This window comes from Mauremys reevesii, linkage group 2 (assembly GCF_016161935.1).
Source record: "Mauremys reevesii isolate NIE-2019 linkage group 2, ASM1616193v1, whole genome shotgun sequence".
NCBI lineage: Eukaryota > Metazoa > Chordata > Testudines > Geoemydidae > Mauremys > Mauremys reevesii.
This window is the reverse complement of record NC_052624.1, coordinates 32,924,693-32,939,247: the sequence shown is the minus strand read 5'-3', so window position 1 is coordinate 32,939,247 and position 14,555 is coordinate 32,924,693. Positions and strand designations below refer to the sequence as shown.

At 42.1% G+C, this 14,555-nt stretch overlaps 1 protein-coding gene across 1 annotated transcript in view; it reads left to right on the top strand.

Annotated features, from left to right (window-relative positions):
- Positions 1 to 14,348, top strand: part of LOC120396575 (6-methylsalicylic acid synthase-like) — a 58,236-nt gene extending 43,888 nt beyond the window's left edge. Inside the window, exons 6-9 of the mRNA XM_039521543.1 lie at positions 6,049 to 6,209; positions 7,299 to 7,502; positions 8,138 to 8,319; positions 8,598 to 14,348. Coding sequence (XP_039377477.1) covers positions 6,049 to 6,209; positions 7,299 to 7,502; positions 8,138 to 8,319; positions 8,598 to 14,174 — 6,124 coding nt within the window. The 3' untranslated portion in view covers positions 14,175 to 14,348. The remainder of the gene's footprint in view (positions 1 to 6,048; positions 6,210 to 7,298; positions 7,503 to 8,137; positions 8,320 to 8,597) is intronic.
- Positions 14,349 to 14,555: the final 207 nt, after the last annotated feature.

The window sequence follows — 14,555 nt, the reverse complement described above, 5'->3', positions numbered from 1 at the left end:
TTATGCTCCTTTCTGTTTTCCTCAGTAAGATTTGCCTTCCAATTTTCAAAATATATCATTTTTCTTCTAACCACCTCTTTTTGTCATGGTGGCATTTTTTTGGTCCTCTTACTTTTTTAAAAATTTGGATATACATTTACTGTGAACTTTTATTATGGTGTTTGCAAGTATTTCATTCTTATGACAGTTTCTTTTAATTTCTCTTTAGCTGGCTTCCTTTGTCATTTTCCTCGCTACAAGGGTATTAAATTTACATTATAGAATCATTGAATATCAGGGTTGGAAGGGACCTCAGGAGGTCATCTAGTCCAACCCCCTGCTCAAAGCAGAACCAATTCCCAACTAAATCATCCCAGCCAGGGCTTTGTCAAGCCTGACCTTAAAAACCTCTAAGGAAAGAGATTCCACCACCTCCTAAGTAACCCATTCCAGTACTTCACCACTCTCTGAATGAAAAAGTTTTTCCTAATATCCAACCTAAACCTCTCCCACTGCAACTTGAGACCATTACTCCTTGTTCTGTCATCAGGTACCACTGAAAACAGTGTAGATCCATCCTCTTTGGAACCCCCTTTCAGGTAGTTGAAAGCAGCTATCAAATCCCCCCTCATTCTTCTCTTCTGCAGACTAAACAATCCCAGTTCCCTCAGCCTCTCCTCAGAAGTCATGTACTCCAGCCCCGTAATCATTTTTGTTGCCCTCCGCTGGACTCTTTCCAATTTTTCCACATCCTTCTTGTAGTGTGGGGCCCAAAACTGGACACAGTACTCCAGATGAGGCCTCACCAATGTCGAATAGAGGGGAATGATCATATCTCTCGATCTGCTGGCAATGCCCCTACTTATACAGCCCAAAATGCCGTTAGCCTTCTTGGCAACAAGGGCACACTGTTGACTCATATTCAGCTTCTCGTCCACTGTAACCCCTAGGTCCTTTTCTGCAGAACTGCTTCCTAGTCTTTTCGGTCCCTAGTCTGTAACAGTGAATGGGATTCTTCCGTCCTAAGTGCAGGACTCTGCACTTGTCCTTGTTGAACCTCATTAGGTTTCTTTTGGCCCAGTCCTCTAATTTGTCTAGGTCCCTCTGTATCCTATCCCTACCCTCCAGCGTATCTACCACTCCTCCCAGTTTAGTGCCATCTGCAAACTTGCTGAGAGTGCAGTCCACGCCATCCTCCAGATCATTAATGAAGATATTGAGCAAAACCGGCCCCAGGACCGACCCTTGGGGCACTCCACTTGAAACTGGCTGCCAACTAGACATGGAGCCATTGATCACTACCCGTAGAGCCCGATGATCTAGCCAGCTTTCTATCCACCTTATAGTCCAATCATCCAGCCCATACTTCTTCAACTTGATGGCAAGAATACTGTGGGAGACTGTATCAAAAGCTTTGCTAAAGTCAAGGAATAACACATCCACTGCTTTCCCCTCATCCACAGACCCAGTTATCTCCTCATAGAAGGCAATTAGGTTAGTCAGGCATGACTTGCCGTTGGTGAATCCATGCTGACTGTTCCTGATCACTTTCCTCTCCTCTAAGTGCTTCAGAATTGATTCCTTGAGGACCTGCTCCATGATTTTTCCAGGGACTGAGGTGAGGCTGACTGGCCTGTAGTTCCCTGGATCGTCCTTCTTCCCTTTTTTAAAGATGGGCAGTACATTAGCCTTTTTCCAGTCATCCGGGACTTCCCCCGTTCGCCATGAGTTTTCAGAGATAATGGCCAATGGCTCTGCAATCACATACGCCAACTCCTTTAGCACCCTTGGATGCAGCGCATCCAGCCCCATGGACTTGTGCTCGTCCAGTTTTTCTAAATAGTCCCGAACCACTTCTTTCTCCACAGAGGGCTGGTCGCCTTCTCCCCATACTGTGCTGCCCAGTGCAGCAGTCTGGGAGCTGACCTTGTTTGTGAAGACAGAGGCAAAAAAATCATTGAGTACATTAGCTTTTTCCACATCCTCTGTCACTAGGTTGCCTCCCTCATTTAGTAAGGGGCCCACACTTTCCTTGACTTTCTTCTTGTTGCTAACATACCTGAAGAAACCCTTCTAGTTACTCTTAACATCTCTTGCTAGCTGCAACTCCAAGTGTGATTTGGCCTTCCTGATTTCACTCCTGCATGCCTGAGCAATATTTTTATACTCCTCCCTGGTCATTTGTCCAATCTTCCACTTCTTGTAAGCTTCTTTTTTGCGTTTAAGATAAGCAAGGATTTCACTGTTAAGCCAAGCTGGTCACCTGCCATATTTACTATTCTTCCTACACATTGGGATGTTTTTTTCCTGCAACCTCAATAAGGATTCTTTAAAATACAGCCAGCTCTCCTGGACTCCTTTCCCCCTCATGTTATTTTCCCAGGGGATCCTGCCCATCAGCTCCCTGAAGGAGTCAAAGTCTGCTTTTCTGAAATCCAGGGTCCATATTCTGCTGCTCTCCTTGTTTCCCTGTGTCAGGATCCTGAACTCGACCATCTCATGGTCACTGCCTCCTAGGATCCCATCCACTTTTGCTTCCCCTACTAACTCTTCTCTGTTTGTGACTAGCAGGTGAAGAAGAGCTCTGCCCCTAGTTGGTTCCTCCAGCTCTTGGACCAGGAAATTGTCCCCTACACTTTCCAAAAACTTCCTGGATTGTCTGTGCACTGCTATATTGCTCTCCCAGCAGATATCAGGGTGATTAAAGTCTCCCATGAGAACCAGGGCCTGCGATCTAGTAACTTCTGCTAGTTGCCGGAAGAAAGCCTCGTCCACCTCATCCCCTTGGTCTGGTGGTCTATAGCAGACTCCCACCACGACATCCCCCTTGTTGTTCACACTTCTAAACTTAATCCAGAGACTCTCAGGTTTTTCTACAGTTTCATACCGGAGTTCTGAGCAGTCATACTGCTCTCTTACATACAATGCAACTCCCCCACCTTTTCTGTCTTGCCTGTCCTTCCTGAACAGTTTATATCCATCCATGACAGTACTCCAGTCATGTGAGTTATCCCACCAAGTCTCTCTTACTCCAATCACATCATAGTTCCTTGACTGTGCCAGGACTTCCAGTTCTCCCTGCCTGTTTCCCAGGCTTCTTGCATTTGTGTATAGGCACTTAAGATAACTCGCTGATTGTCCTGTTTTCTTGGTCTGAGACAGGAGTCCTCCCCTCTTGCACTCTCCTGCTCGTGCTTCCTCCCAGTATCCCATTTCCCCACTTACCTCAGGGATTTGGTCTCCTTCCCCCAGAGAACCTAGTTTAAAGTCCTCCTCACTAGGTTAGCCAGCCTGCTTGCGAAGATGCTTTTCCCTCTCTTCGTTAGGTGGAGCCCGTCTCTGCCTAGCACTCCTCCTTCTTGGAACACCATCCCATGGTCGAAGAATCCAAAGCCTTCTCTCTGACAACACCTGCGTAGCCATTCATTATGGTCACATTTGTACTCTGATGTGAATTTTTCCTGGAGGGATACAGAGGTTTGGCTTGTCATGTAATCACAATTGAATATGCAACACAAATAAACTCTCTCATAGTGCATGCTGTATACATCATAGAATCATAAAAATGTAAGGCTGGAAGGGACCTTGAGAAATCATCAAGTCCAGTCCCTGGCACTGAGGCAGGACCAAGTAAACCTATACCATTCATGATAGGTATTTGTCCAACCTGTTCTTAATCCCGGTAATGGGGATTTCACAACCTCCGTTGGAACCCTATTCCAGAGTGTAACTATGTTTAGAATTAGAAAGTTGGCAAGTAAAGCAGGTCAATTACTTCACGTGTGTTGCATACTCATGTTACTACACCCTAATATGATATTAGCTTTTTTCACAACTGCTTCACATTTTTGACTCTCATTACATTTGTGATCCACTATAATCCCCAGATGCTTTTCAGAAGTACTACCATCTATTCAGTTATTCCCCATTTTGTAGTTGTACATTTGATTTTTTCCTAAGTGCAGGACTTTGCCTTTGCTGAATTTAATCTTGTTCATTTCAGACCAATTCTCTAATTTATCAAGGTTGTTTTGAATTCTAATCCTGTCCCTGAAAGTGCTTACCGCTCCTCCCAAATTGGTGTCATCCACAAATTTCATAAGCATAGTCGCCACTCCATTATGCAAGTCATTAATGAAAATATTGAATAGTACTGGACCCAGCACTGACCTACATGGGACCTCACTCGTGTGACAGACCCAGACCAGTGGGGTACAGGAGTCTGGTAGAGCGCAAATATACTGGTCACTGGATGAGTAGTTTTCTGTTCCCTGAGTGACCAGAGCAGGAGCTGCACTAGCGTAATCAGGAACCTGCTAGAACCAATTAAGGCAGACAGGCTGATTAGAACACCTGCAGCCAATCAAGGCAGGCTAATCAGGGCACCTGGGTTTAAAAAGGAGCTCACTTCAGTTTGTGGTGTGCGTGTGAGGAGCTGGGAGCAAGAGGTGCAAGGAGCTGAGAGTGAGAGCTGCTGGAAGACTAAGGAGTACAAGCGTTATCAGACACCAGGAGGAAGGTCCTGTGGTGAGGATAAAGAAGGTGTTTGGAGGAGGCCATGGGGAAGTAGCCCAGGGAGTTGTAGCTGTCATGCAGCTGTTACAGGAGGCACTATAGACAGCTGCAATCCACAGGGCCCTCGGCTGGAACCCGGAATAGAGGGCGGGCCTGGGTTTCCCCCAAACCTCCCAACTCCTGATCAGACACAGGAGGAGTTGACCCAGACTGAGGGTTCCACCAGAGGGGAAGATCACTGAGGTGAGCTGTCATAGGTTTGTTCCCCACTTTGAACTTTAGCGTCCAAAAGGTGGGCACCTGCATGTACCCTTCTAAGCTTAATTCCTAGCTTAGATCTGATAGCGCTGCCACCAACCAAAAATATAGTGTTTTGGTACACTCTCCATTCCCCCCAAAGCTTCCCTGGGGAACCCAAGACCCAAACCCCTGGGGTCTTAACAAAAGGGGAAATAAACCATTCCCCCACCTTTCCCCTCCCAGACTTTCCCTCCCTTGGTTACCCTGAGAGGCTACACTGATCCAAACTCCTTGGATCTTAAAAAAACAAAGAGGAATTCACCATCCCCCTCCTCCCTTTTTCCCCCCACCAATCCCTGGTGAGTCCAGACCCAATTTCCTGGATCTTAAAACAAAGAAAAATCAATCAGCTTTTTAAAAAGGAAAGCTTTTAATTAAAGAAAGAAAAAGTAAAATTTATCTCTGTAAAATCAGGATGGAAAAATGTTTACAGGGTATTCAGTTCATGTAACCTAGAGGACTCCCTCCCTGCTTCTAAGATTCAAAGTTACAGCAAACAGAGGTAAAAAATCCTTCCAGCAAAATACACATTCACAAGTTAGAAAACAAATATAAGACTAATCTGTCTTTTTAACTAGTACTTACTATTTTGAACATATAAGAGACTGTTTCAGAAAGATTAGAGAAACCTGGTAATGGTAATAATTGGAGATATGCCAATCTCCTAGAACTGGAAGAGATCTTGAAAGGTCATTGAGTCCAGCCCCCTGCCTTGACTAGCAGGACCAATTTTTGGGCCAGATTTCTAGGTGGCCCCCCTCAAGGATTGAACTCACAACCCTAGGTTTAGCAGGCCAATGCTCAAACCACTGAGCTATCTCTCCCCCCCACCTGGTTGCATGTCTGGTCCCTCTTAGCCCCAAGAGTGAACAGCCCCCAAAACAAAGAACACAAACAAAACCTTCCCTCCAACAAGATTTGAAAGTATCTTGTCCCTTCATTGGTCTTCTAGTCAGGTGTCAACCAGGTTTACTGAGCTTCTTAACCCTTTACAGGTAAAAGAGACATTAACCCTTAACTATCTGTTTATGACATGAGCAAATCTGCCAATAAGCGCAGGACCCACCAAGGTAGAGGAGGAACTTTGTCACACTAGATATACTCTCCCAGTTTGATAGCAAACCTTTGATAACTACTCTTGGATTACACTCTTTCAACCAGTTATTCGCCAACTTTATAGTAACTTCACTTAGATCACATTTCCCTAGCTTCCTTATAAGAATCTCATGCCATTTCCTGATCTGTATGTCTTAGATTTAACACATTTGACAACAAGCTGTTTGGAATTAGTGATGTGGAAGCTGAGCGCATGGATCCTCAACAAAAGTTACTCCTGGAATGCACGTACAGAGCACTGGAGGATGCAGGAGTCACGATGGAACATGTCAGTGGCAGCAAAACAGGGGTTTTTGTTGGTAAGCTCGCAGTCTAGTGGTGAACCAATTCGGAAATTTAGCATCTTGGAAAACAGTACACATTTCCATATACTTTACATAGTTATCTAACATTATTCATTTAATGATGGAATATCTAAAGCTACCATGCTCTGAACAATGCTGCACACTGTATGTTATGAACAGCTGACATTGTCTAATGAATTAATTGTATTGTTCATTGTTACATAAATCACAAACAGCACTGCCTGGCTAAGGAGGGGGATGGACGCTGTGCTCTCCGGATGGAGATAGCAGTGTGGAAGCTTCCCTTGCACTCCTGATGACTCTGGCAGCCTTTTGCCTCCAGCTTCTGGTGCTCCAGCTGGTCGTACTCCTCTCTCCTCCCACTGCATGGCTGCATGCCCACACGATCAGCAACACGGCCCCTTTCCCCTCATCTACCTGCTCACAGGGAGTCTATTGGGAGTGCAGCTCTTGCTCTTGCCTCACTCAACCCAATGTCTCATAAGCCAGCTAAGTCCTGCATGGCCACACGGGATGGGGATGGTTCTTATAAGGCCTCACTGCCCTGCTCAGCTGCATAGGGCTGTGCCAGTATCGAGCACTAAGGCCGGGGCTACACAAGAAAGCTGTGCTGGTTTCACTAAAGGTGTGATTTTAAAACCCAGTCAGTTAAAATAGTTCAAAAGATACCACAGACTCGGTTTCAGTTTTAAACAAGGCTTATATTGGTTTAGTTTAAGTTAATTAGGAATCCGTTTAAGTTAAATCAAAATAGGGGTTTGTCCTAGTGTCACTGAATCAGTTTAGAATCACACCTTTAGTTAGACCAGTGCAACTTTCTCTTTCAGACGAGGCCTTCATGTCATTTAATACCTTCAGACAAATTTCAAATGTTAAATATGTAGATAAGGAGTAAAATCCTGGCCCCACTGAAGTCAATGGGAGTTTTGCCATTGACTTCAGTACAGCCAGGATTTCACTCTAGGTGCTGATGTAGGGTGGCACGTGATAAAACTACAAGAGCAAAGAACACCACTAGGTTTGGATCTGATCATATGTTTTAATCTCTCTCGTTAACATGAAACATGTCTGCTGTTTTTACAGGTCTTATGAATCGAGACTATGAGATCATATCAAGCAGAACTGTAACTGAAATAAATCATTATGATGGAACTGGGGTAGCAGTAAGCATAGCTGCTAACAGGATTTCATACACTTTTAATCTGACTGGACCATCACTTTCCATCGATACTGCCTGCTCATCATTTCTTTTTGCTTTGCATTATGCCTCGCAAGCAGTTAAACAAGGTACTGGGACTAAAAGTAAATAAGAAAATAAATTAGGGTTGATACTGTAGTTAAGTTACTAAGGTATATATGTGCAGTGTCTCACTGGAATTTGACTAATGTCACAGCTGGTAAGGGCTATAACCATTTGTTTTTTGCCATTACCAAAATGAAAGTTGCACCCTCAGTTCAACCAGTACGGGTTACAGGGCTTTATACCACCTGTGACAGGCAACAGCAACTGTCAAACAATATCACTGATTTTTGGCACCCATAAAAGATGTAAGCCTTTGTTAATGTCTGCCATTCTTTCAAATCACATTATCATGATTCATGAAGGGGTGGATGTTTTTTGTTTTTATAAAAGACCAAGAGTGTTTACTCTCTCAATGGCTTCTATTAATATGCTGCTGTCTGCTCAGGCCCATTCCAAACACTGAGAATTTTACCATCTGTTGGGTATCAGGGCCTGAAAGTTTGAATATGTCTATGCACTTTCAGTGGGTCAGTTCTGTTTTTATAATCTCTCTGCAATTTCTATCATTTTATCACTAATGGGCAATGTTAACAATTCCAAATATTACTACAGTGTATTAATGTAAATCTGTAGAAATGCACAGAAGATGGAAAACAGTCACACATTTCTTTTACCACAGGAGACTGTGAAGCGGCTCTGTGTGGAGGAGTGAACTGCATTATAGATCCCCGCACCTTCGTATCTCTGAGTAAAGCAAAAATGATCTCTCCCGAGGGGATGAGTATGCCCTTTACTAAAAAGGCAAATGGTTATGGAAGGGGAGAAGGCTGTGGCGTTCTTTTACTGAAGCCACTAAAAAAGGTAGGTTCATTTTCATAGAGCTTCCAAAAATAAGATTTCCAAATACTCAGGACTCTGCAATTCCCATTCTAATATGTCCTCTTATGGGAGGACATATTCACAACTCTGGACTTTTCTACTGTGAGGTTAATATCCAGAGCTAAAATATGTAAGCACTGACCTTAGTATAAAAAGGGTACATTTAACAGTTGAACAGAATGTTCTGTCTGCCCTTGATCTTCTTTCTATTGTAAAAATCCCAAATAATCCCATATATTTTTTCCTTTTTTTGAAAACAGGCACTAGAAGACTATAACAGAATATGGGGAGTTATAAACATCAGTGCAATAAATCAGAGTGGAAGATCCGTGACTCCAATCACAAGACCATCTCAGACAGCACAGGAAAAGTTACTACGTGGCATTTATCTGACTCATGTTGACCCATCAGTTGTGCAGTATGTTGAAGCACACGGCACAGGAACTCCTGCTGGAGATCCTACAGAAGCAGAGAGCCTAGGTAGCATCATTGGTAATAACAGATCTCCTAAAATGCCTGTTCTAAAGATCGGTTCTGTTAAAGGGAATGTTGGCCATGCTGAATCAGCTGCTGGAGCAGCTGCATTAATTAAAGTTCTTTTAATGATGCACCATGAAACAATTGTTCCATCTTTGCACTACAGAGAGGATATTAGTAGCATAAATACAGAGAAATTAAATCTATCAATTCCAACAAGAGTAGAGAAATGGGAAGAGTCGAGAGAATTTGGAAGAATAGCTGGTGTCAACTGTTTTGGATTTGGGGGAACCAATGCCCATGTTGTTGTCAGACAGTTCAAGCAAACACAGGTTCTTCCGTCTTTTAAACGACCGATTGAATTATTTGTACTCTCTGCGGCTTCAAGCAAATCCCTTAAACTGACGATGGAAGACACAGCTGAGCAGTTAAATATAAGCAACTCAGTAACTCTCCCAAATCTGGCCTATACATCTGCCTGTAGAAGAAGCCATGTTAATTACAAGTACAGAAAAGCATTTGTTACAAACTCTCTTCGACATTTACAGCAACAAGTTGCATTAGCAGCTAAAACAGAAATAACTCCCTCAAAGATGACTCCACAACTAGTTTTTGTGTTCTGTGCTAATGGAGTAAATTTCAAAGGGATCTGCAAGACATTATTGAGTTCAGAGCCAGTATTCAGAGATAAATGTAAAGAAATAGAAATGTTATTTCAGCAATATGTACCCATCAGCCTCCTGGGATTAACAGAAAGTGAATGTGAGGATTTCTCCAGGCCAGAAATTGCCCAGCCGTTGCTTTTTACTCTCCAGGTTGCCTTAACTTCTCTTCTTAAACACTGGGGAATTAAGCCCGTGGCAGCTGTTGGCCATTCAGTTGGAGAAGTTGCTGCCGCCCATTGTGGAGGGTTTCTTTCCCTTGAAGATGCTGTCAAAGTAATTTATCACAGGAGTAGGTTACAGGCGAAGGTTACCGGAGGCAGAATGTTGGTAGTTGGTAACATCCCTGTTCAAGAGTTATCAGAAGCCCTTGTCCCGTATTCTGGGAAGGTGTGCATTGCAGCTTTTAACAGCCCTTCTTCCTGTACCTTGTCTGGAGATGCAGACTCTGTGAGTGCCCTTCAGAAAGAACTAGCTCAAGTGTTCAGCAAGAGAGACATATTTCTTCGTGTTTTACATGTCCCAGCTGCATACCACAGCCACATGATGGATCCAATAATAAAGGAGATGGTGGAGCAATTACAGTATTTGGAAAAACAGAAGCCGGAAAGTGAAGTGATTTCAACACTGACTGGGAAGGCTGCTTCTGTAGATGATTTCACTACGGGCAAGTTCTGGGCCCGACATGCTCGGGATCCTGTAGCTTTCACACAGGCCATAGTGACTTCAGCTAAAGAAAAGGACAATGTTGTGTTTGTTGAAATAGGCCCAGAAAGAGCATTACAGAGGTATATAATAGAAACGCTAGGCAAAGAAACTAGAGTTTTGTCCTCCTTGCAAACTGAAAAAGAATATCAGACTCTTCTTAGTCTTGCAGGGAATCTGTTTGAACTGGGATATAATCCTGACTGGCATAACTTTTATGAAGGGTATCAAAGTATTCCAGCAGCCTTTCCCAGGTACCAGTTTGATCGTAAGAAGCTAATGACCTATTTGGACATCCATCAACAAGCAAATCGAAGAGCTGTAAACCCAAATAATCCTTTGATTTACAGTTTGAACAACGAGAACACCAAATTCAACTGCCCAGTTTCCCAGGCATCAGCACCCTATTTGTATGAGCACAAGAACAATGGTGTTGCTTTAGTTCCAGGTGCATTTTTTGCAGAGCTCGGTTTGGCATCTATGATGAGTAGTTTGAGGCCGAAAGTGCCTTTAAGTACTTGTCAGATTAGTATCAATTTTTTGGCACCATGTGTTTTAAACCAGAATTCCCATGACTTAAAGATAGAATTGGCGTCACAAAAAACAGTAACAGATTTCAAAATACTGTCATCCTCAGCTGCAGTTTATGCATCAGGACAAATTACGAAAAAGTCTGAAGCTGCAGTGGAAGAAAACAGCATCTGCTTTCAAGACATCTTTCAAAGGTGTAAATCAGTAGTTACTGCAGATGAGGTTTATGAAACACTATCTCAGGTTGGATTTCAATATGGTTCCATGTTCAGACAGTTAAGTGATGTATTTTATTGTGAAGAGCTAAAGGAAGCTATAACCAGCATAAAGGTGAACAGAGAGACAAGAGAAGAGATGTCTGACTATTGTATCCATCCAGTGCTGTTAGACTGTTTTCTACAGATGACCGCTGTCATGACGACAATAACTTTCCAAACCAGAGCAGGCTTTCCTTCTGGCATAGGCAGCCTTGTAGTTTTCAGACCTTTGGAGGAGGAAATGATGATATATTTGAAAACAAGTAGATCAACTGGGAACTACTTAGAGGTTTGTGGATGCTTTGCAGATAAACATGGCTCTGTTTTGGCAGAACTGAAACGTGTTGGGATCACCTTTATGAAGCCAACATCCCCCAGAGACAACGACTTTCTCTTTGAAAATAAGTGGAAAGAAATATTTCCCACTCAGACCATAGGAAGTTTAGGGGAAGCACCCAGAGTCATTGTGTTTGCTGACAAACTTGGAATAGCTCAGCAGCTCAAAAGATACTTACACAATGAGTCAAGATATGTTATGTATGAAGACTGGGACACATTGCTGGAAGCCAAGAGTTCAGAAATGACCACACAACATAAAATGAAAAAGGAGCTTGAAGACTACCAGGAAGTTTTGTTCATGTGGGGAATTCAGAAGTTAAATGACGAGTTCCCAAGCAAATTGGTGGCACATTTAGCTAAGTGTTGTGAGGCTTATCGCCAAATTATTGTGGCATTAAGAGAGAAAAAATCCGGTTGTTCAGTTAGAATAATCACCTACAGAACAACAGATAGAAATGTAGATCATCTTAACCCTGGATTTGCTTTGTGTGGCATGACAAGAACCTGCATAGTTGAAGTTTCAGAAATCACATTTCAAATGATTGACATCAGCTCTTTGAGTACACTGGACATCTCAGCCTTAGCAGATGTTATTGTAAAGTATGAAGGACAGGATCATCCAGAAATTTGGATCAATCAAGGAAGAATTTACACTTCGGAAATCAGACGCACACCATTTAAAGATGTGGATTACAGTCAACCTTCAAAGTCTCTTCAGAACTCAGAGACATTCACTTTATACACTACAGATCCTTACCAAGTGAAAGATTTATCTGCTGAAATAGCCAATAATACCATTACTCAGCTTGCAAATCACAGTGTTGAAGTTCAAATGGATAAAGTATGCATCCATTCAGAAGACTATTTTCCTGTTAGCGTTTCAAGTTGTAACTTTGGGAATACATTGTATTGGAATTCATATACAATAGACAAACATAAGCTTTTAGCTCTGGACTTCAGTGGCACAGTAACTGCAGTAGGCAGTGAAGTGAAAAAAGTTAAGGTGGGAGATCATGTGGCTTCATGTTATCCAGTTGTTGCATCATCAAGAGTCAAGGTTCCAGGGACAGTTTGTTTCAACATCAAGAAGTTTCCATGCTTTAGAAATGTACCTTGTGTGTCATACTTTATGGTAGCATGGGAAATTGTAAATCAAACATTACCGAAGGTGAAACACAGTGGGACTTTAGGTATTATTTCTACTGACCCAGAGTCAGTGTTATGCAAAGTGCTCACTCTGACAGCACAGGAAATGGGCTGGAGAACAGTACTTGCAAAACCTACATCTGATGAGTGGCAACGTGTAAATCAGTGCAATGCCCTTGTTTATCTACCTCCAGTAGATGGAATGTCTAAGGAAGTTCTAGTCCGTCTTTCCCATCTCCGAGACCTTGTTTTAGTACATGATAATCAACAGTCTGAATGTTTTCGATACCTTATTGGAAGTGATCAAGAAAACATTCGTGTTCATATACTGAAACTTATCAGTATCTTTCAGAAAGCATCTCTGAAACAATCCCTGAGGGCTGTCCACAGATGGATCAAATCAGTGCAAATGAAACAATTTAAAAACCTATCATATTCTGTTTTTCAGCAGACTGAGGACATTGAAAGTACAAACATTGCAGCGACCTCCTATTTCACCTGCAAATCTATCCCACTGGCTGTGCTGAAAGGGGATGTGGCGACCAACAGGATTTCAGACATACCAGTATATGAAGCAGAGAAGAAAATGTTTAAGCAGAATGCGGTTTACATAGTGGCAGGGGGGCTCACTGGGCTTGGATTTGAAACTGTGAAATTTATAGTCCAGAACGGAGGGGGCTGTATTGCAATACTTTCAAGGAGCAATCCAAGCAGTGAAAAGCAAGAAGAAATCAAGGCTTTGCAAAATCAGTGTGAAGGGAGCAGAATAGTCAGTTTGCAGTGCAATGTTATTTCTCACTTACAGGTTGAGAAAGCTATCAGTTCAATTGACAGAATCTTTCCAAAGAGCCCAATCAAAGGTGTGTTCCATAGTGCTGTGGTTCTGCATGACGGACATCTTGAAGCTCTGAACTTATCTCACTTTGAGAAAGTGTTAAGTCCCAAAGTTGCAGGGGTAATAAATCTCCACCGGGCTACCAGAGGGCAGGAACTTGACTATTTTGTGTGTTACTCCTCTGTGACTTCATTTCTTGGAAATTCAACACAAGCCAACTATGCTGCTGCTAATTCTTTCCTGGATGTTTTCTGTCACTACAGGAGGAATTGTGGACTTTCAGGACAATCCATTAATTGGGGTGCCTTGAATCTTGGCTTATTGCTAAATCAAAACAACATTCAAAATATTTTGGAATCCAAAGGCATAGATATTCTGCAGGTACATGAAATTTATGAATATCTTAAAAAAAGCTTAATTCTGAATAATCCTCAGCAAGCTGTAGTAAAATTAAATTTTGGAACGCTAAGCAATCATGTTCTTTCTCGAATAGCATCACTCAAAAGTCGCTTCTGTACACTAATTTCAGAAGAACTGGGCAGTAAGATTGACCTATCTGAACAAAGTAGACCTCAGAATTTATCTCCAGTCAATTCTGAAGATTATATCACCTCACTGGTGAGTTATCTCAGTAGTACAAACGTGAGTGATCTTACAATGAACACATCACTTGCATCACTGGGCATGGACTCTATGTTAGCCATGACGCTACAGAATCGTATCTTTCATGAAAGAAGGGTGGAGATCCCCCCTGTGAAACTACTTGATCCTCACACAACTATGTCAAGTTTAGTACGACTTTTAGAAGAAAGTTCTAATGAATGTGGATCACTTGAGAAAACAACGCATGTAGCAAAAAGTATCGATGATGGAAGCTGGTTATAGGAACCCATTTCATGTAGCAATTTGGTAACTTTGGAATTACTAGGAGCCTAGTGATTTTTCAAAACAATCATCATACACTTTGGGTAGAGTAAAGCTTTGAATGATAATAAGTTAGTTCTTTACCACCAAACCAGCTTAGTTTTGGTACTGCCCTTTACTCATACCTTCTGTATGTAGCACACTTTTTTTGTTAACTTGTATTAGTAAAAATACAGTAAATTGATGTATATGCAGATTTGTATATGAGATAAAATATAAGTAAACTATATTTTTTCTGTTTTGGCTATTAATGAATTGATCTGCATCTTAAATTATGAATATACTACAATAAAACAACACAATATCTTAGCAATTGTTTTGTGATTTATATTATTATTACTT